We start from the raw sequence: 23,949 nt of genomic DNA, 5'->3' as shown, positions 1-23,949 counted from the left end.
CCATTTAGCCAAACAAAGCTTGCCTCGTCCTATTCACTTATTTCTTCCAAAAAAACATCAAGTCGAGTTTTGAAAGTCCCTAAAGTTTTACTGTCTACCACACTACTTGGTTGCTTATTCCAAGTGTCTATCGTTCTTTGTGTAAAGAAAAACTTCCTAATTTTTGTGCATTTTACTCTTAACAAGTTTCCAACTGTGTTCCTGTGTTTTTGATGAACTCATTTTAAAATAACAGTCTTGATCCACTGTACTTATTCCCTTTATAATTTTAAACACTTCAATGATGCCATCTCTTAATCTTCTTTTGCTAAAACTGTATAAGGCTCGACTCTTTTAATCTTTCCTCATAATTCAACCCCTGTAGCCCTGGAATCAGCTTAGTCGCTCTTCTCTGGACCTTTTCTAGTGCTGCTATGTCATTTTTGTAGCCTGGAGACCAAAACTGCACACAGTACTCAAGATGAGGCCTCACCAGTGCATTATAAAGGTTGAGCATAACCTCCTTGTACTTGTACTCCACACATCAAGGCGCTATATAACCTAACATTCTGTTAGCCTTCTTAATGGCTTTTGAACACTGTCTGGATGTCGATAGCTTAGAGTCCACTATGACTCCTAAATCCTTCTCATAAGGTGTACTCTGTTCTTGGTCTTGTGTTGCATGTTGGTTAGACATGCAAGCTACACTTTCATTACAGTCTGTACAAATCACCAGTGCTTTGAGATGGTCCCAGTACTCCATATCAGCACTTTCTCATATTTCCTTTATTTAGAAAAAAAATACAATGTGTCATTTCAACGAACTTTCACACTTCTGAGGAAACTCTTAATTTTTTCTGTATGTCAATTTGTTTTCGAACCTTAAAGGGGGATGCCCCTAAATACACTCTCCTTCCTGCTCTCCAAAAAAAAAATCTGTATATCAGCAAGCATTCAGACCTCCAAGGGGGATCACCCGGCCACAGTTCCCACAGTTGTCCAAAATAGAAATAGGTTCTTTAAATCCACATTCTTTCAGACTTCGAAAAGGGAATTGAAGAAACTGTAACACAGGTATTGCATCAAGAACATTAAATATGTAGGAAGAGAAATAGCAACAGTGAGTTTTGCCGTTTTTTTTTTTTACACTTCAGCCACTGAATGTGACAATACTACTACTGCTACTACTACTACTACAGCTGCTATTACTATTTTTTTCTTCTTTTTAATGATTCTTGTGTATGTTTGAGAGGGCTGTTGTTTCTTATAACGTTAGGGGTCTGTAGCATTGGAGTTTTTATTTATAAGAACTGTGCATGAGAGGCAGCCACAGGGTGTTTAGTGTGAAGGCAAGCCGATTGTTTGATTAGGTCAACTGTTCCACATTGGCACTCATACCCAAGGCCCCTGTGCTCACAACAGTAATAAAAAGGAGCCAAAGCAGTTTTAGGCGAGAATCATGAAGGGTGAACAAAGGACCAAAGTATGAGAGAGAAAGAATTGGGAACGTGAACCAGTGCAGGCAGTCTGTAGCCACATGAGGGAGGGAGACCTGGGGTATTTGATGGGTGGATTGCTCTTTGTTGAGCACAATGAAGGAGCAGGAAGCAATCAAATGTCCTCCTAGGGATCCTATAGATACTGTAGGGCATATGTGGAAGAAGAAGGTCCACCTCCAAGCATCCTGATGGATAGCGAGGGATGGTGACTGGGGCGAAAACTGGAGAGAGGAAATGCAGCTACAAAACTGGAAAGGTGAGCTGGGGAGACCGAGAAGAAAGATGTGCTGGTTTCAGAGAATGTGTTTTAAAAGGAAACCCGATTCTGGGTTATTATTGGATTTTATGAAATTTATTCCTGAATTTAGTCTCCACAAAAGACATTGGTTTTTATGGGTAGATTATTTATTAATGAAAGAATTCTCCACTGAACATTACTATTATTGGACACTTTATTGTAGTTAATAAAAGCACTGAGCACTTTTCAACAATCCTATTGTTTCTATGTGTTGTCATTGCTTAGTCCATCCTTGGTTTCAGGACTATATATAGTGCCTTACACTTCTATCTATCTATCTATCTATCTATCTATCTATCTATCTATCTATCTATCTATCTATCTATCTATCTATCTATCTATCTGAAGGGGGTTACATCACATACAGAAGATATCAAGGGGTTTTGTTTGTTTAAGGAGGTTGATGTGAAGGATGCTATTCCTTGAATATGTTCATGAAGATGCTATCAAATAGACGTATGGTTTATGTTTGGAAATTAACATTTTCATGAGGACATTCTTTGAAGGTATTATTGGGAGAAATGTATCAATTAGTAGATGTATTAGTTTCAAAGATTTTAACCCTTAAACCACTGCAACTGGCTATAGTCGGTTCCCAGTGCAATTTGCCAGCGTGCCGGAGCTGATCAGTCAGTGCTGTACATTCGTTGAGCAGCCAGCTCATGACCACTGCTGCCCCCTAGCGAATCAGCATCACTGTTGCTGGGATTCAGCCGCTGCACTAGACTAGCCTGCATGCATCAGCATTGGCCTTTGTGTTTGCATGCAGCCAGTTCAAGCGCAGTTGTCTCAGTGATTTACTGAATTTCATCAATGGCATCAGTTGTACCTTATACATATAATAATAGATTGTTGCAGTAGTTTTTACATTATGTTGGCATTGTGTAAAATGATCAGTGTTGCAGTAATTGTGATGTTTCCTTAAAAAGTGCAGCAAAAATGTATTTGGTGTCCGGGGGTGCATTAACCCCCCAAGTGTGTGGCGGTTTAAGGGTTAATAAGACAATGCAAATCGTACAGAATATCCGTTAAGGTGTTATTGAGAAAAATTCATTTAAACAATCATCCTATCAAGGGCAAGCCTTTCTTCAAATATGTTTTTCCTCAAGGATGCTAAGCATGGAGATGCATTTTATCAAGGCTCTTCAGTATAGGGGTACATTTGCTTGGAGATGTTAAAGGGTAGCTGGAACTCCTTGAAAATATTCATAAAGCAGTTATGGAGAGAATGACATCTCATGAAAGGTGTCAATGAAGGTGTTATCAGGAACATGAATTTAGTTGAAATTATTTGAAATAGGAGATTCATTTCCTTAAGGATGTTGTTAATGATGTTACCAAGAGGAATGCATTTGTTCTGGGATGTTTATTAGGATGTTAATGCAGAGGATGCATTTCCTCAAGAATGTAACATGAGAGTGTTTTTGCTTAAGGATGTGTTTTCTTGAAGATGCTCATGATGATGTTATCAAACAGTGTGGCAGATGCCCCTATGATGGAAGGACTGGGGGAGAGGGCATATTCAGAGCAATACCTCTCCCAGAACTTTAGAGAGCAATCCTCCTGGCTCACAGCATGGCCACGTGTTTGGAGCATAGAAGCTGAAACCTGCTCTGGCCCATGGCCACCACCAGGGGGCGCCTGGACAGTTGTTGCTGGAAGAAAGTTTTGGAGAACCTGGAGTAATTCCAGGTGTCCTATAAAAGGGGCCGCCTCACTCCATTCAAAGAGCCAGAGTCAAGAGGAGGTGGACAGAGCTTGCTATCAAGGAAACGAGTTTTCTCCAAAAAAAAATAAAATAATAATAATACATGAGATGCATTTTTTGAGAAACCTCTTTCAGGATAGTATTGATTAAAATTTATTTCAACCAGAATGTCAAAGAGGATTTTACTAAGTAGCTTGTATTTGTTGGAGATGGCCATGAGAACCAAGACGATGCACTTCTTCAAGGATATTAGTGTGAGTGATGTACTTCATGAGGCAGCTCCTAAATGATGTTTTTAAGAGAAATGTGTTACTTCAACTACATTAACATGCTGATGTATTTTCTTAAGAATTTAACAAGTCAGCCCTAAGCACTGAACAATGTTAATAAAAGGAATGAATTTCTTAAATAATGGAATTGACAAATTATCCCAAGAATTAAAGAAGGATCCATGGCAAGCAGCTAAGCTGTTGACTTTAAACCACAAGGTTTCAAGTTCTATTCACCGTGTGCATCCTCACTGAGTAACCCTGCCTAATTTCTTATCCTGCCAGTGCTCTAACTGCAAAACATATCCGTAAACAGTTGTAATGTGTCCTCATCTAGAAAGTCCCTTAAGGAAAAGGTGTCAGCCACATCTACATATTAATAATTTCCTTAAGGATGTAAATAATGATACTAATAAGGCCATTGGACTTCCTTCAGCATTTTAAAAAGAAGATGATTTTTCTTAAGGATGTTAAGAAAGAAGGAGGCATTTCATCAAAGATGTCAGTAATGTTAATGAGGTGATGTCTGTTCCTGAAACAATATTCACAAAGAATATTGCTCAGTAAAGCCTTGTTCACATTTCCATGTTTACATGTGTTCTTTACTGTAGCTGTGCAACACATGGAAGTAGGATTTTTTTTAAATGTCACATGGTCCATAGTTATCAAAAAATAACACACTGAATTTCACCCTTGTTCATATTAATGTTTTTTTTTCTACACAGGAATACTCACTACACTGAATATCGCTGCTTCCACACCCAGCCCTACAAATTGTTACCTAACAACCACCTTATCCTAGTTGAGGATAGACACACTTCCAGGGATATTTTTAAAAAGAGGTCTTTATTTAAATAATACATCATAGGCAGATGCAAATAGAATTAATGCATTAAAATGCTTCCAGAGAGAAGCTAAAACTCTTTTTTCCTATGTGAACAGCACAAATGTCACTGGAAGCGTACCCCCAATTTATTTTCTAAATTATTTTATTATTACTATCTATCTATCTATCTATCTATCTATCTATCTATCTATCTATCTATCTATCTATCTATCTATCTATCTATCTATCTATTGATAGTACCTTTGTTTTGTGGCAGACTGCTTCAAAAATGATTTAATTTAATTTTTTCCCTCTTCCAACAACACATAACACCCTAGAATGATAAAGTCATTTTATCATCCCGCTACATCCTAATAATGGGTCTCAAGGGTCTGCTGGAGCCAATCCCAGCCAGCACAGGGCGCAAGGAAGGAACAAATCCCTGGGCAGGGTGCCAGCCCACTGCAGAGAATGATAAAGTAAAAACAGTTATTTTGAGGTTTTTTGCTAAGTTATTAAAAATAAAAAACTGAAATATTTTATTCACACTTGTAGTCAGAACTTTTTCTATCAGGTCAGGTCAGGTTGGGGAGTATGCACTGGTACAGCACATTGACACACCCACTGCATGATGAAACAATGCAGGATCCTAGTTGACAACCCCCCAAGCAGACACATGGTCCAGGCCACCCCCTTCAGAAATGACCATTCATCTGCCATGGTCAGGTGTTACATGACCCCCCCCCACCACCACCAACCCCCAGGGCCTCATCCAGCTGTTCTGGTCCTCAGCAATGAGGATGCTGCAAGTCAGATCACCCTTGGGGAATTGCGCCACATGGCTGTAATGCCATAACTGATGCTCCCTTACAATGCAGGTAATTTGCCTCATTTGGGACTCCATGAGCAACTGCTCATTCGACACAAAGTTAAACCAGCGGTACCCAAGGATTCTCTGAAGAGACACAGTACCAAAGTACCACAGGAGTCTCTAAAGACTTGGACCTTCGTCATTTTGGAAAGATATCAGAACCATCACACACTCCTTTCCAGCGACCTCATCACTCCCCAGTGTTCTTCCAATCCGTTTACTGACTACATAAGAAGAGTCACCAGAGACATGAATGTTGCTTCTGAGGAAGGTAAACCTGCAGATGGTTGTGCCAAAGAGATCATTAAAGGCCTGAATCTTGTTTTTTTTTTCCAGGACACTCTCAAGCCCAGACACTCAGACTCCTCCCTCATTCTCTTGAGAGCACCGATCAGAGCCTCCATTGACTCTGTGAAGATCACATCGTTGGCAAGGTTAATATCAGTGATTTTTCTTGACCAATTGATGCCCCACAGCTGCTGGACCCTATGCCCCTACCCAACATCCAATCCATGCAAGCACTGAACAGAGTAGGAGCAAGAACACACCTCTGATGAATCCCAGAATCAACTGTGAAAAATACAGAGGTTCTGCTCCCACCCTGCACACCATTCACAGTACCAGTGTACAGACCAGCCATGACATCCAGCAACTTTGCTATGGCTCTTGAAATTTTATTCATGTTCACCATAATCTGCTGAACATCATTGAGATTTTTTACGCCTTGTTTGGAGTCCACCTGTGGTCAATTCAATGCATTGGACATGATTAGGAAGGCACACATCTCTCTGTAGAGGGTCTTACAATTGACAGTGTGTATCAGAGCAAAGCCCGACCATGAGGTTAAATGAATTGCCTCTTTGAAGCACAGATCTCAGGAAGGCTACAACAAAATTTCTGCAGCATTGAAATTTCCAAAGAGTATAGTGGCCTCCATAATTCTTAAGTGGAATAATATCTGGAACAACTACGACTCTTCCCAGAGCTGTATGTCTGACCAAACTGAGCAATCAGAGCACAAGAACCTTGAAGAGAGAGGTGACCAAGAATGATCATTCTGGCTGAGCTCCAAAGAACCTGTGTGGAAATGAGAAAAACTTCCAAAAGTACAACCTCCACCGTAACACTTTACTACTCTCGGATTTAAGGCAGAGTTGGCAGAAGACAAATGAAAGCCCACCTGGAGTTTGCAAGAAGAAGGCACTAAAAGAACTTACAGACCTCTCAGATAATGAGAAATAAGGTTCTCTGGTCTGATGAAACCAAAATTGAATTGTTTGGCTTCAGTTCTAATCATCACATCTGGAGGAAGTCAGGCAAAACTCATCACCTGCGCAGTGTCATTCCATAAGTGAAGTATAGTGGTGGCACCATCATACTCAGGGATTGATGGGACTGGGAGATTAGAAATGGTTGAAGGAAAGCTAAAAGAAACAATGTACAGGGATATTGTTTCAGAAAACCTGCTCTAGAGTACTCTGGACCTAAGACTCAACTTAAAGTTCACCTTAAAATAGGACAATGACCTGAAGTACAAAGCAAAGAACAACACAAGAGAGTGGTTTAGGGATAACTATGTGAATGTTCTTAAATGGACCAGCCAGAGCCTAGAGTTCAATGCAACTGAACATGTCTGGTGAGACCTCAAAATAGCTGTCCAATGGTGGTCTCCATTCATTTCAGAAGATCTGCAGAAAAGAATGGCAGAAAGCACAAATCCAGATGTGCAGTTTGCTGTGCCATACTTACGAAAATTCCAGGCTGTAATCACTACCAAAGGGGGCTTCAGCTGCGTATGAGTAAAGGGTCTGAATACTTTCGTCAATGGGATATTTCTGTGATGTTACGTGATAATCTGATTTGTGTTTTCTATTTATTAAAATGAAGTTCTTTATTTGTATACATTCTTGTTCATCATGTTGCTAGAGAGTTATGATATGTTCCATATTGGTGAGAGCTAAAAGTAAGAATTCCATTATATTCTGTTCACAAGACACAAGACATCATTACTCTTATTACTAGTGCTAAAGCATATTGTGCATTTGTTCAAGATTATAAGGAAGGAGGACATGATGTGCACAAGAGGAATGCTTTTCCTTAGTGATGTAGAGAAGCATTTTTTATTGAAGGTGATGCATTCTTTCAAGGATGGTATTGTGGAAGCTAACAAGGTAGATGTTCCATAAAGAATGTTAATACAAGGAATATATTTCTTTGAAGATCTTACTATAAATATTAATATATAAAATAATCTACGGTGGGCTGGCGCCCTGCCCAGGGTTTGTTTCCTGCCTTGTGCCCTGTGTTGGCTGGGATTTGTAGTTAGGATATAGCGGGTTGGATAATGGATGGATGGATATAAAATAATTTTTTTGGGGAAATATTCACAAGAGGTACACATTTCCTTCAAGATTTTAAGAGGGTATAATCAAGGAAGTTGTGTTAACTCATGGATTATTAATGAAGTTTGGGTGATATTGTTCTGAACTCTCATTTCCCATCTATATAAACCCCCTTTTCTCTGAGATTCCAGTATTTGGTTATTACCTGTTGGGCCTAATGGTATTCTGAGAGTCCTAACACCACCTACCAATCTGAACACTGTTGTTACACGAGAAGAGATGGAGTCTAATCAGATGACCTTTTCAAGTATGAAGAATGGTCGTTAACAGCACAAGAACAGACAAACCATAGATGTGGTGTCGGTCTACCACAGATCTTATCAAATCTTTTACTGGGTCAGTTTAGAGACTACAATTCACCCTACATGTATGTTATCCAGAGGAAAACCCACACAGCCATGTCATTTTGAATCCAATATGATTCCACACTTGAAATTTTGACTTCACAACTGAAATGAGAAGGAACAGGGTGTCTACCAGTATGGGACAATGTAAATTTTAGACTATTGAAGTCAAGAAGATATTTATATGGAGTTAATCGCCCAAACTCAGTATTGCTGAATCCAAGCAATGAATGTATCTTGGCTGCTTTAATAATAAAAAAAAAACTCAAATTAAAGTTATTCGCATTGCTTGTATTATCTTCAAAAGCAAATTAAAAGAAAGCCAAAGAACAATGTCGAGTACTGCAGAGTTGTGCTAAATGAAAGCGCTTTAGTAATTACAGAGTGTAATTAATGTCAGGCAGGGTATCTGGGCCGCTGCTCTCAGTGGCCATTTGATGGAGAGGCTTCTTTCAAGTGACTAGGTATCTGTGTGAAGTTTTAATTGCAAGTAATTAAACAGCCTGCCGAGGAGGGCACCGGGTAGCAGGGGCAGGGCAGGTTGGGCCAAGTTCTTTTCACCGTGTGGCTTAATCTTTCATTTGACGGGCCACAGGCTGCTTCTGGCGAATGCGCTTCAAAGCAAGTCATTAAGTTGTCGGCAATTAACTCCTTTTTGTGCCGGAGGCTCTGCACTCACATCTGCAGTTTTAAATTGTAAAAAATGGAAAGCTGCTATTGCTAGCAGAATTGGTCCTGGGAGGCAGAGAGGTGTGTGGCTATACAGGTGTGCCTGGTGGGCACAGCACGCACACCTTGGTTTGCCTCTTGGTTAATGTGAAATTTGTATGTTCCTCCCATTTTCAAATTGGTTTCACCCCCTTTCCTCTCTGTTTCCTCCTACAGTGCAATGGAAATGCTGTGTAGCGGATGTTCGGGGCCCTTGCCCAGCCGGGACACCTCTTCTTTATATGGTCCGGGGGAACAAGCATGGACTGAATGGTACCTCCCCCGTGACACTAAATAGCAGCCCTCCTGGGTGGCAGTGGTGCCTCAGATTCCTGCAGAGCTCCATGGGAGATGGAGTTCTTTAGAACCTTGTTGGGATCTGGGGGTGCTGCCACCACACCCAGAAGTGCAGCCAGAAACAGGTCGTCAAACACCTTGAGCATGTCCGAGGGGGCTATAAAAGGAGCCAGCAGCCACCACTCAGGTTGCCAGAGTTGGGAGGAGGGAGACAAAGCTTGCCTGGGAGGAGTGGCGAAGAAAAAAAACAAAGAGAAAGTAAATAGTATTAAGTATTGTGCTTGAAACTGTGTTGTGGGCTCGAGGGGACTGAGAAGACGTTCCACATGAGCGAAGAAAAAATAAAAGCAGCTTGAGTTTATATAAGTGTGCTTCCCGTGTCTGTCTGTGTCAGGTTAAGTGCTGGTATAGCGTGATTGTCACAGCTGATAAGTTTTATTGGATGCCCTCCATAAGTCTGGTCTATTGTTTCCAAGAAAGGCTGCAGCTCTTATTGGTTAGTCCAGTTCAAAAAATGAATGGAAGAATAGTGGAAAGAGCTTTGTGCTCTGCTTCCTTAAAACAGTAATGCACAAGAGCAAGTGAAAAGGCTCACATCTTCCATAATATGCTACATTGTCACATGTGTGAATGTTCAACAGATGTTATAAGGGCAGATTGTTATGGGACATAGGGGAAAGAGTTTGAGTCTGCACCACGTCTCTTGTGTTTGCCCTTTTTCTTGATAGACAAGCAGTCAATTATCTGTATGAGAAACATTCCGACTTGCTCCATCTTCATTCTCCAGAATGCTTAAATCGCTAAAAAGCTCACCCTGGTGTCTGTGATGGCCAGCAAATGGACGGCTAGCCCTCGTGCTAGACCAACATACTTTTTTACCTCACAATTTATTATAAATTCTTACTTCTCCTGAAACACATATTCATTTCATGATTCTGCCATGTTATTTTACAGAAGTGAACTTTTCTAACATGTCATAGAAGGGCAAAAACAAAAAAAGCAGTTGAGAAACAAGAATTCAAAGAAGGGAACTTAACATCCATCCATCCATTATCCAACCTGCTATATCCTAACTACAGGGTCACGGGGGTCTGCTGGTGCCAATCCCAGCCAACACAGGGCACAAAGCAGGAAACAAACCCCAGGCAGGGTGCCAGCCCACTGCAGAGCACATACACACACACACCATGCACAATTGAGAATCGCTAATGCTCCTAACCAGCATGTCTTTGGACTGTAGAAGGAAACCGGAGCACTCGGAGGAAACCCACGCAGACACAGGGAGAACCCAAGAAGCGAACCCAGGTCTCCTTACTGCGAGGCAGTGGCGCTACCCACTGCACCACCATGCCGCCAGACAGGAACTTAAGTATCACAAATTGGATGGCATAGCACTAATAAAATTCAGTTCTTGTGGAAGAGATGATACGCTTGTGCATCGATTAGTGCTGCTGCCTCAGGAGTCGTGTCTCGGGTTCGAACCCTGCAGCTAGTCACTGTCCGTATGACTTTTGTACTTTATGCCTGTGTCTGCATTGGCTGTATTCTGGGAAATTCCATTTGTTTTACACTTCCCAAAGATCTGTGTGTGCACAAAGTATTTGTGTTAGGTTTAATTTACTGTTTTAAATCATTCTGTGTAAGGGTGTGAAAAAATGGACCCGGTAACAGAAAGGCGGGCTCGTCGTTGGCTCGTGCCGTGCACCTGATGCTTCTGATAAAGACTGTGACCCTAATTTGAGTTAAGTGGGTTTCAGAATATCATCTTAACATTATAGAGGCATCGACAAATTGCCTTGGTGAAAAAAGTGATAGGGAGACAAACAAGTTAGAAAATGTTGGTATGGCATAACATTGAGGTGTGCGTGGGGACTTCCTTAACTAATATGAAGTTGGAGCTTTTTATATTTTTTGGTTGTTTTATCAAAGAGTCAGTTATCACGTTTTTGTTTATTCAATATTTTGTAACAATGAATCATACTCAAAAATATAATAAAATGTAATTGCATAAGTTAGTAGACTTCATTAAATATTTTAAATGTGTACTTTTTGACAGCACTTTACAATGTCACGTAGTTAAAAATAGGGCACAAATAAACTTTAGGCGGCTTAACAGCTTTCATAAGATTCAAATTTAAGTGGCAAATTTAAAATGGCATCAATAGATGAGCTGTCAACAGTTGTGGAAGGTCTGTGACTTATTGTTGTTGTTTTTTTTTTTTAATTTTTTCATAATGAAAAGGATACCAAAGGATAACCTCAGCGTCCAGCAAAAAGGATTTAGTTCAGTAAATACTGCACAATCCCCTTTACCTCAACCTTAATATCACACCAGTCTGTTACCCACTGAATGTCAATTCCTACTGTATTAACAACAAAGAAAAATCACCAGAAGAAAAATAGCTATAAAAATGGAACAATACTAGTATAAAATCATAATCAATATTGCTTCATGAAAGAAGAGACGCACCTGAAATAAGCTCACCCTCTGGCTATTAAGATTAGTTGAAACGCAGCAGTTTATTGAAATGATCTAAATAACTAAGGGCTTGGGAAAGGAACTGCTTTATTACATAACAGAAATACCAAAGGTGACGCTTATTTTAAAAATTTTAATATCAGTCTTAAAATACACAGAAGTGAAAGCAGCTCTTCAAGCCATAATACCAACTCTTTATCAAACGTTATACTGCTAAACGACCCTCACTCAACATGTCACAAGCTGGACTTCTGTTCTGTCGTTTCTGTGGGACAATCGGCCTGTTTGTGCACCGCAGACACCATTAAATACGCCCCACAGCTCTGATCTTCTGTCTGTACATAAACTGCACCTTCCTTTCTAACCCCCTGCTCCCTTTATATCACTTAGGGGAACTGCACCTTCATGTGTGATTAATTAGTTCAAACACCTTTTAGCTGCAGGTTCTTTACAATAATAACATGCAGATAATGCAGCCATTAAGTAATTTATATTGTAACATAAATACTGAGGACATGTTAATTCAGTCTATGCGTAATGAACAATGCTTAGATAATTTCTTTAATTTTCAATTCATTTCTAAAAAGGTGATTTTTTGTATGTATGCATGTGTGTGTGTGTTTCTGCACAAGTGACTTGAGCGTGTACCTCACTTGGTGTTTTGATTAACTTGTACTGGGGATCCGAGTGGCTGATCAGATGAATGAAAAAAGAAAATATACAAATTGACACAACCACGTTCAAGGTAAAGTTGAAACAGTAAACTAATTCATAACTGGAGTTGAGCAGAATGTTTCTCAGTTTTAAGATACATGTGTTTACGGATTCATCAATGCTGCTCAAAAGGAGATTTTGAAATTTCAAAACGTTGTAGAGAGCAATCTGTTGAGACATCTCAACAAAAATTGAACTGCATTGAAAAGTGTGCCACATTTGATCAAAACTGATCCACTGGGGGATGAGTTGTTTCATGTGGACAGACTAACGGACAGGCATGGCTATCTCAGTAGGTCATCCATCCATCCATCCATCCATCCTCTTACGCTTATCCGAGGTCGGGTCGCGGGGGTAGCAGTTAAAGCAGAGAGGCCCAGACTTCCCTCTCCCCGGCCACTTCTTCCAGCTCTTCCGGGAGAATCCCAAGGCGTTCCCAGGCCAGCCGGGAGACATAGTCCCTCCAACGTGTCCTGGGTCTTCCCGGGCCTCCTCCCGTTGGACGTGCCCGAACACCTCACCAGGGAGGCGTCCAGGAGGCATCCTGATCAGATGCCCGAGCCACCTCATCTGACTCCTCTCGATGCGGAGGAGCAGCGGCTCTACTCTGAGCCCCTCCCGGATGACTGAGCTTCTCACTCTATCTTTAAGGGAAAGCCCAGACACCCTGCGGAGGAAACTCATTTCAGCCGCTTGTATTCGCGATCTCGTTCTTTCGGTCACTACCCATAGCTCATGACCATAGGTGAGGGTAGGAGCGTAGATCGACTGGTAAATTGAGAGCTTTGCCTTACGGCTCAGCTCCTTTTTCACCACGACAGACCGATGCAGAGCCCGCATCACTGCGGATGCCGCACCAATCCGCCTGTCGATCTCACGCTCCATTCTTCCCTCACTCGTGAACAAGACCCCGAGATACTTGAACTCCTCCACTTGGGGCAGGATCTCTCCTCCAACCCTGAGAGGGCACTCCACCCTTTTCCGGCTGAGGACTTATCTCAATAGGTGCTTTGTGGAATATATGCAAATGCACCTAAAAACAGCATAAAGCAAAATCCCTGAGAAACCCATACTGTTGGCAATCTATATTTTTTTAATAATAATGGAGTATTTTGTTTGCTTCTTTCACTTATTTATTGTTGTTATAAAATCACAATGTTATGTTTCTGATGTCATCATGACACCCTTTACCTTAATCCTAATTTGTGCACTGTTTCCATATTTGTTGCTAGTTGCTTCATCAATTTGCCAATATTTAAAAAGGTAGTACAATATTTTAAACATTCATGTTTATAGATAACAACTCTAAAAAAACACAAATTTTAATCTGTGAATGTACTAAACCCAGGAGAGACAGTGGAATGTGAACTAGAGCATAAGTCAATCTGTTGTCAAGCCCAATACACTGTGCAAAAATCTAAGGTTCTAATACAAAAAAGATATGTTTAACAACCTAAAATACAAACTGCAAATTAGTAACTTTTATACAAATACTAAGTTTATCTAAATCTTGGATTATAACTTGTATACACCTACCCCAGGAACATCACACATAGCACAATCCCAGACCAGTGATATCACTATAGCAAAAACCTACATCATGGCTTTTAAAATGCAGAGCCTATCTTAAAAGAAAATAGCATCATAGGATAATGCAAAAGTATTTTAACTCTTTAAAAGTGAGTTTGCTTCGCCATGAGTTCCCCGAAATCAAAGAAATGTTCTCAATATTTGCCTCCATGAGATCAAGGAAAAAATAACGTAGTTAGATACACACAATCATATGTTTTGTCAGAACAAAGCAGAAATGCCAAAATCATAGTCAAAAGTCAGAAAAAAGTAGGTCTTTTAAAGGCAGGAGATTCAGAGTGGTGTGTTATGATTGAAACCGCTGGCTCATTCTATTTTTTTGAAGCAGCACTGAAGGCTCTCCAAACTGTCTGCGCTGATGCTTTGGGCTTTTTATTCTATCAAAAACACAGAAATGTCTTGCAAATAGAAATAAATCTTTCATTATTATTATTATTATTTCATAGAGTCTCCAGTGTTTAGGGTGGAGAGTTAGGCCCCGTCAAAGTTTGTTTTCACTCTTGCTACGTCATGTGGCTAATTATTATGCATACATAGGGCATGTGCTTTCTTCTCTTATACTCACGTGGAACTCAAAGCTGGACCTGCACATTTGGCTACAAGCACAGATAACTCGTCCCAAATAATCAGCATTATATTCCCGGGGGCGGCCTCTCAATCTGAGCTGTTACAGTACCGAAAGGATGTTGCACTGGCCTCACAAAGCATTCTGGGACTCTGGTATAAAAAAAATTCCTCCTAACTGGCTGAATTATTAGTAAGTACTACAACAAACAAGGGCGAACGCGAACCCAGCAAATTCTCTGCTAATAATGCTTTTGTGAAATTCGTTGATCAGCACTACTCTTTAGCAATGAAAAAATGAATACTGATATGAAATTGTTTGGATGTGTCCAAAACATGACAGGAAAACAGAATATAAATAAAGAAAACTACCAATCATAGTAGTGAATAGACAGGGAAGAGCTATTAGTTAGATTGTGTGCTCTCTGCTTTCTTTGTTTTTCACTTCAACATTTTGCATTGTGGTGGTCAGTCCTCTACTTTATATTCTGTAATGCTTACCTTTAGCTTGTTCCCAGACTACATTTCAGCTTGTTCTGTAATATTTTCTTTTCTCCTGTTATATTATCTTTATTTTAAATAAGAACTTTATACTAGCATTGTCTTGAAAAGGAAAAGAAAATTAGAATTGAAGGGCTTGTTGTTAACATTTACTTCATTTATATGCCAGCTACGGTATGATTGCCTGCCTAAAGTAAGATAGCTTCTAAGGAGCAGAGAAAAAACAAATAAAGCAGAAAAGCAGTCTACATAAAGGTATTAAAACACACCATGCAAAAGGACAAAATAAAAGCCAAGGATTAAAAAAACAATAAGAGCACAAAAGAAAAATATTAAAAATCACAAGAGCTAGCATTTTATAATGATTCAGGCCTGTTTTTTAAACATTAGAGAAGAAGCAGTTCAGTCCAAACAGTACACCATACTTAATTTACCACATTTCTCCCTAAAGTCCCAGTATCTGTCACACTCATTGGTAAATTATTCCATGTTTTTTATGAAGGGGAGGAACATGGAAACCTTAACATTACATGCACAACATCACGGCACCTCATAAATTCATTACGAAATTTCACAAGTTAAACAAAATCAAATTAAATTAACAAAAATGTACAAAAATCAAACAACCAGGTTAAACTCTCAGGCAAGAAGGTGACGCAGCTAATTTACATCATAATTAGAAATCAAGTGTTAGGAAAGTGTGCTTTAAAAACAAAACCTGCCAAGCCTCATGAAACTTAGACACCAAATACAAGACAAATGGTTCCAAGAACTCATCTAATCAAGCTTTAAAATATCTGTTGTTAACACCAGGCCAGTTTGTGGATCAATCTACTAAGGTGTTACATTTTCATTGCTGCTCACGTTTGATCTGGTCTCCATCCATATTACCATGTATTGTATTTTCCTTTCGGCTCTCGCACTCTAACTTTCAATAAGGGCTAAACTTGAAAATCAAAATGGGCTTACCCCATGTGATGGGTACGTCAACCAACCCCAGTCACCCTGGATCGAGGTCGTGTCCAAGAGGTTCACTGCAAGAAGGAAAACAAGATAATGACTGTTACAGCACCATTGGACACTGTTAAGTTACTTTTTTTATTTACCAATGACAATTATTTAAAAAGTAGAGTTAGAAAACTGGAAAATGTCCGTGGAAAGGTCACATTTTATATTTATATATGAACTTCAGGACTAATGATCATTCTTGCTAGTTTATATCACTCGATCTCTCAGCAATGTAGCACTCACTAGCTGAAGAAAGAAAGAAACAAAGAAACAAAGAAAGAAAGAATTTATGATTTTATATTCCAAATACACCCTGCTTTTAACAAGTCAATGAACTTCTCATATCACATTGTTTATATGACTTAACTTGCTTTTTTCTTGATTAATAAATGGCAAGCTTGGCCTGTTAAATGAGAACATTTCCAATCAGCCACTCATTTTGATTATTATTTCTATTAACACCATAAATAAACAATCATTAAAAGCCAAGTTAAGAATGCTAAAAACAGTGTTAAGGACATTTAAAAGAGGCAGTAGTCTAGAACAGAAAAAGAAAACAATGGAAAAAGGTCTCTCTTTCTCTCGACAGAAAGGACATTTGTCTGTGATTGAAAGATCAATCAGTGAGAGATAGGAATTAATAGCAATTATGCCATGCAACACCAGGGGCCTCATGTATAAACGGTGCGTATGCACAGAAATGTTGCGTAAGAACCTGTCCACATTCAAATCGCGATGTATAAAACCTACACTTGGCGTAAAGCCACGCACTTTTCCACGGTACCTCATACCTTGTCGTACGCAAGTTCTCCACTCGGTTTTGCAGACTGGCGGCACCCAGCATCAAAGCAGTGTTACTGTTCCTGTGTGGTTACTCTTAATTTTCCTGACGCGGCTTTATAAATACACTGAAACTATCCGCATATTGTTTATTAGTGTAATGCAGCTGATTGTAATTAACTTATAACAATATAATGGTCCAGGGAATAGCCATAGTATTCCAAATACCATAACTGCTTTAGCGTTGTTACTCTCACTTCTCCTTCTTATTTTTCTTTTTTCAGCTCCTCCCATTAGGAGTTGCCACAGCGGATCATCTTTTTCCATATTACTCTCACTGCACCACTCGGAGTATTTATATCACTGTATCTGAGTGTGAATCACAGCAGCAACTGATCAGAAAGAGAATTATCGGTATACAGCCATGGCAAAATGTTTCAAAGCCTTACCTGTACGGATCTCGTGGTTCAGAAACAGTTTCATCCCAAGAACTTTAAACGCATTCAATCAACTGCACCTTGTAGAACTGTTTGAACTTATAAGTACAATTACCCCACTGTAAACATGCACTACAGTTATAATATTACACAACCTGAGCCACTTTATAAAACACGTATTTACATATGATGACGATATCATTTTTAAGATGAAATGTAGCAAAATATGTTTATTATATTATACAGATAAAACTTTAACTTCATTTAAATAATCTATATTCTTTACTGGGACTGTCGTGAAGGATAGAATAATTAAACATGTACTACGAAGATATTTCAATGTTCCTTAAACGTTTTGAAGAATCGGCGCTCTAAGCTTATAGATGGCTTAACTTCTATTACAGAGCTGATTGTGTGGTGATTGGGTATTTAGGGAAATAAAAGCAAGGACTGCAGTGGCGGCTACGCCAATATATATTGAATATAAAACAGAAAGAGAAAATAACAACACAGCTAAAAACGCAAAGACAAATTTTGGCAAAAGTTAAATGCTTGTATCATGAGCACAAAGGCACTATGCTGTGTCTGCAATGGACGTGGCCATCCACCGTGCATAAGCTATGTTACTGACATTGGCAGGCGAAGGAGCCACCGAATCTTCCTCTGCCCAGTGCCACCACAAGCCTAGAGCTGCCCCTGAGTACTGCTGTAATAAATTATTTCATCGAAGGTCGCACACAATCACTGCGCCGTGAAACTCATGTTTAATAAAGTGCTTTAACTCCTATCATCATAAAAATGATATCACGTATACTGTACATCTCAGTATTTTAGTTATTCACAGTGCAGTAATATCACGAATGTAATGGATTCTATGTCCAGTTGGAGGAAGAGAGCCGGTTTAAGAAGCAAGTAGTAATTCACACACATAGAGCACATAGAAGATCAAATACAAAACAAAGCATTTAACGTGCTACTTTAATTACGATGTGATTTGAGAAACTGGTTAATTAAACGATTTTAAGATGAAGTTTATAATGTTCTACTAAATGACAAAATAAACTACGTGATTAAAGTGGAAATTTCGAGACTGAAGTTGACATTTCGTGCTTTTTCCCCACTGTGTGCCTTTTTTTCTCTGTACCCTAATAAGGTTTCATATGACACTCAGACAGTGGGCTACAACTCGGCTTTTCACGGCGACTTTGATACGTGACTTCTTTTTTATTTCCGGCACTGTGAGATTTTGTGAATGTGAGCTTTCAAGTTTCTCCTACACGCTATGTCACTCGATCAACTTCCTTTTGTTGATTATACCACGGTTTATTTGAACAAATAGTATGTTTTTCATTTGCCTCCACTTGGTATTCGCTGAAATTCTTTAATTTTCCCACGTGCTTTTCCCATTGTCTTTTCACAGAAGGCTGAGCTTAAGGGCGATTTATATTGATTTGCATATTCAAAGAGGCGTAATTCTGGGAGGAGTTGGGGCATTACATAAAGCGCGTGCACGAGCGTTACTTTTCACGCTGATCGGGATTTATGTAGCGGAAGAACGTGGAAGTTGGAGTACGCACAGATTCCTGCATCTGGATTTTTCTGTGCATAAGCACATTTTGGCTTTTGTGCTTACGCCATGTTATAGTGCGAGTTCTACGCATGGTGTTATACATGAGGCCCCAGTTCTTTTCTTCAGTGGTGATCTATAAAAGATCTGCCAAACTGGCCCTGGTATCGCTACCCACCAAGTCTACTCCTCCAGGGTGTCTCTGGTGTTGCCCTCAGCACCACATAGTCTGTACAGTTCTTTCCCCACAGTACTGTCTAATGAAGTTGTTCTATGTGGTCACAGTCACGTTAGGAAAGCCTTCATTGGACTCGGGCGAATCTCTGCTAGTGGGGAAATTCCTGAAAAAAGATTTTAAGCTGAGGGGCTGGCATGGATCTTTTGCAGCAGATGATTAGCCTGCTTCAGTGAGTGCAACCTCAACACCTCCACCAACTTCTTAATACCATATCAGCAGCGCAAAGAAAGAAAGAAAGAAAGAAAGAAAGAAAGAAAGAAAGAAAGAAAGAAAGAAAGAAAGAAAGAAAGAAAGACTTTCTGTGGTGAGCCAGTGTGTTTCAGACTCTCCATTACCCTTCTCCTCCATCACAAATGCAGCCTCTAATCTAATTATAAAGCTAAGGCTTGGAGAATAAAACCTCAGCCAGAATCAAGGACTCAATATTTGATTTAATTTAGTGATCATCAGGGGTGGGAGGATTATGTTTAGGCTTTCCACTTGGGAAATAAATGTCTGAAGGAGGTGTGGGGGTTTTAAACACTGGAGTGCATGCTGAGGTCCAAAAGTATGAGCCACTGACCGTGGCCTGAGTGCAGTGGCTTTGTGCTTCAATGGTTATTATTATCATCATTTTTTATTTTAAAATTGCACCCTATAGATTTAAATGGATGACAGCAGACACTCCTCTCACTATATCATACATACTATGTGACGGTGTTGAGACATGTTTAATAAAAAATAAAATGTGTCAAAACGATGAGGATTAGCCATTATAACACAAGGCACTAGTTTTACAGCATTAAAGAGATAAAAGTGATAAGAATAAAGAAGGAAAACAGTGCTCATGTTTTCCCACAGTATCAGAGTCTCTTCTACAAGATGGCCAGTCAGGCTAACGTCACATTGCTAGAAGCCCTAGTGCTCTGCCAGCACAGGCTGAGCCGATTAGCCTAATCCAGTATGGGAATTGAGCATAACAAAGAAATAATCTTTTCCTCTTGGTCTTCTCGTTTTACCAGAGACAGATTTATTAGACTGAACTTGAGTGTCCACTTTACTCCATTGACTTGTGGGGCAGCTTCAGCCACATATAAGCAGGACATACACTTCAAAATATAAGAGACACAAATTAAGGGTAATGATAAATTGTTTGGTTCTAATGCTTACATAGCAATAAAAATATTCTACATTATCCATAATAAACCATTGTCTATAATTGAAATTATATTAAGATGTACAGTATTATTCTTATCATTATTATTCATTTATCCATTTTCCCAACTTGCTTTAACACAGGGAGCCACAGCCCTGCCCTACAACACTGAGCACAAGGCAAAAATCAACATTGGCATACATGTCAGTTAATTCAAGCCAATATGGTGACATGAAGATGAACTGTTTGCTGTGATTTGCTTTCATATTTTACATATTCATATTAAGACATATATCTTTATAAAGTGTGTATTAAGAAAAACATTGACTAATCAAAAATTTTTTCTTGCCTGTTCTACTTAGAGAATATCAGGTCTGAACAAGAATAAACTATGAACTAAGGGTCTCTACATCCATATTAATCACATTTTGTGAGTCTGCAAGGACAAAAAAAAAAAAAAACAAGCCATGAGTCGTATGCTGCATTGGCAGAAGGCTCAAGGACGTAAGTCATGCATAGCCAGGATTAGTTAAAGTCCACAAGGCCTGAACACTGCGATGTCCCAATTTATGCACAAGGTTGGCATAATTTCAGAGTTATAGTGAAGCCCAGGGTCTCCCTCTCCATCGATTTCATCCAGAGACAACATGGTTCAGGAGACCAATCAGCTTATTATTACCTTGCTTCCTGGCCATGTAGGCACATATGGTCCCTAGACTCCTAGCAAGAACGACTGCTGTCCATCCAGGTTGATTTGTCACTCTCATTTAGCTTTGCTTCTGCTTTAGGAACATTAGGAAGTTTAAATTAGAGAATGTTAATCTGAGTGGGTGAATTAAAGTGAAACCTTTTCTGCTGCTGGCTTTGGGGCTCTATTTTGTCACCTGTAGCCATAGATATAAGAGAAGGGGGGTAGTGTTTAGCCCCAATGGTAGTCAGCCTTGATGGTGAGCATAAGTGGAGCTGCAAATTCAAGCTTTATCTTTATGACAGGTATGCTTGTGTGAATATATGAGGGCTACAGCGGGAAATTGGTGCACTCTCTTCTGTACTGCACAATAAAGAGTCTGAAGGTGAGACCCTTCCACCATAAGACATTTAGGGTTACCAATCAACCTGACTTGCATTTATATATTTAATTTACAAAGGATTTTTGCAGTTGCTGTTATTATCATTTACACACTTAATGCTTTTGACACTACTCCTAGCCTCAAACCAGTTTTGGTACAAGAAACAAAGGAAAATGTTTCAGTGTTCAGTGGAATGACTGAGGTGTGTGAAGCATCTGTATATTCTTCTGAGGTTTGGCTGTGTGAGGAATTTGGAGACTTGGGTGTGCATAGCACACTAAAACACATACTTTATTATTGGGCATTTTGAGCATTAAAGATATCAAATGAGAGGGAGATCCACAACTTTTCTTCTTTTATTATATCTCCTCTCACATGTTCAAAGACTGTTTCGAACAAATCCACAGCTTTGAGGTAGATGCCCGGTTTTGATCCTGACCTGCACTTCTCGCAATCACATTCTGACACTGATCTTGACCTGTCCCTCACAAGGATGTTGATTGCCCACCTAACTGTTGGTATCTGTAATAATACAGAAAGTTTTACTTCTACTGTATTTTCCAATGGGACAATGGCAGATATGAAACTGTAAAGTACACTTTGGTAGTGGACACATCACTATCCACATCCAGAAAGTGTATAAAAAGGCTTACAGGCAATTAGGTGATATAACATTCTGTATGGAGTACAAGTCAAGGGTCGTTCCCCGCTGTGTCACGCATGCGCGTCAGAGGGTCACCTTCCAAGCTCATCAGAGATAAGAAATACCACCCCGGGACACCAGGGGCGTGAATGCTAACCATATTGTCTCCTGGATCACCCACAGGTCGAAGAAGATGCACTTTGAGGGTGATTGACTCTGCCCCTCCAGCTCAGCTAGTTATAAAAGCAGGGCACTTTCAGAAGGAGGCGCCTCATTTGGGAAATGAGTCACCTGCTGGAAGGAACTCCGACCCTGAAGCTTGCCCACTCTTTAGAGCTATTTACCCACAGCCAATGATTAAAGATTACTTTGTGCCTCTTATTGCACATTGTGCACTTGTTATATCAAACCTTATTACTTTGAGTCAACGGGGTGGTCAGGTTGGTATTCCAAACTTTCATGTGGAGTCTTGTATTACTCAAGGTCGATGACAGCCATAAAGCACATCAAGCTCATGTGAACTACTCTGTGCATTTATGGTCTCCGAATTACAAAAGAACTATGGCGCATAAACTATGAGGAAAGGGTGAAGGACTTTAACCTTTTTTAGTTTAAGTAAGTGGGGATTAAGAGGTCAAGAGGTGACAAGACTAAATTGTTTAAAATTATGGTGGGAAATCAGTAAAGTGGATCCCAGCTATTACATTAAAACATAAATGGAAGTTGAGTAATGGTGAATTTTTCACACCTTTTACAAAGTATTTCTTCACACAGAGAAAAAGAGATACATAAAATAAGTAGCCCAAAAGTATAGTGGATATAAGTGACTTTGGAGACATTCAAGTCTTAATTTACAGATTTCTTTTGAAAGAATTATTTGAAATGAGATTAAAGTTGTTATGGTTCAGCCAGGGTTATTTCCCTGACTTTAGTTTATTTCTGATATCTATATATATAATTCACTAAGGCAAGACGACCATGGAAAGCACGCCGGAAAGGGCATGGATTCACTAAGCCGCCGACAAGTTAGACACCTATGGCGCGCAGGAAGGAGCCACGCCCACCAACTCCAAGACCATTGGATACGACGACAACTCGCAGAGCCACGCCCACCAACTCAGACGCGACGACAAAGAAAAAATGGCGTCATTTATATTCGTCTGTCTTAGAGGCAACATACAGCTCCGACCCACGCTGACTGTTAATAGAGGCATGTTTCTCGCGGAGGTGAGTCGCCATATGCAGCGTGTAAAACGGTTTGCGAGGGGTATCCCATGGGATCCTTAAAACATTCCTTTACAACTGAGGTTAAAACACAATAAAGTAAGCAGTTTTTTAAAAAAACGAGTTTTCGGTTACGACGCAACGCGTGCACCCTGGCAAACTGTTTTACACGCTACATACAGCAATTCGCATCCGCGACAAACATGGGTCTTCTTAGATGCTCCTGCACTTTGTACACACCCCCCTCCCACCTCGCTACTACCGTGGTCGGGTGTCTTGGTGGATTATATATAGAAAGGCTGCCAAAACCGCACACAGCAATGAAAAGTCTAAGTGAGTCACAGGTGCATCTGGACTGTAAAAAGACAACAACGACTCGAGTGACGAGTTGAAGGTGGGCACATGAGCAAGCAGTGCATACTGAATGAGAAATCAGCAGACTAGCATGACGGAGGGAGCGGAGTGGATGTCCTTCTCCTCTCCTCCCGTTCCACCCTCCGCGCCACACGGACAATTGTGTGTTGGTTCGTTCCGTGCATTGGTTAAAACCCAATGAAGGAAGCAGTCTTTAAAAACCAATAAGCCCTGTGCCTCTGTTTCATTACCATCTCACCTGCTTCACCAATGCAGGCCCCGCAACAGGGCAGCCAACTGGGTAACCAAAGTCTTTGGGTTCAGGGAAGAGTATGGTTACAAAGCTGAAACTTAAAGGAATTGATGGAAGGGCACCACCAGGTGTGAAGCCTTTCGCTTCATATGACTCAACACAGGAAACCTCACACGGCCCGGACAGGGAGA

The 23,949-nt window shown here is 40.0% G+C and overlaps 1 protein-coding gene across 1 annotated transcript in view; it reads right to left on the bottom strand.

Annotated features, from left to right (window-relative positions):
• epha8 (eph receptor A8) overlaps positions 1-23,949 on the bottom strand; it is a 649,052-nt gene that overhangs the window by 453,217 nt on the left and 171,886 nt on the right. The window contains 1 exon segment of the mRNA XM_039755789.1: positions 16,019-16,083. Within this exon segment, the coding sequence (XP_039611723.1) occupies positions 16,019-16,083 (65 nt within the window).

The sequence above is a fragment of the Polypterus senegalus genome, chromosome 6 (genome assembly GCF_016835505.1).
Source record: "Polypterus senegalus isolate Bchr_013 chromosome 6, ASM1683550v1, whole genome shotgun sequence".
NCBI lineage: Eukaryota > Metazoa > Chordata > Cladistia > Polypteriformes > Polypteridae > Polypterus > Polypterus senegalus.
The sequence above is the reverse complement of the archived record's forward strand: the minus strand, read 5'-3'. Positions and strand labels throughout refer to the sequence as shown.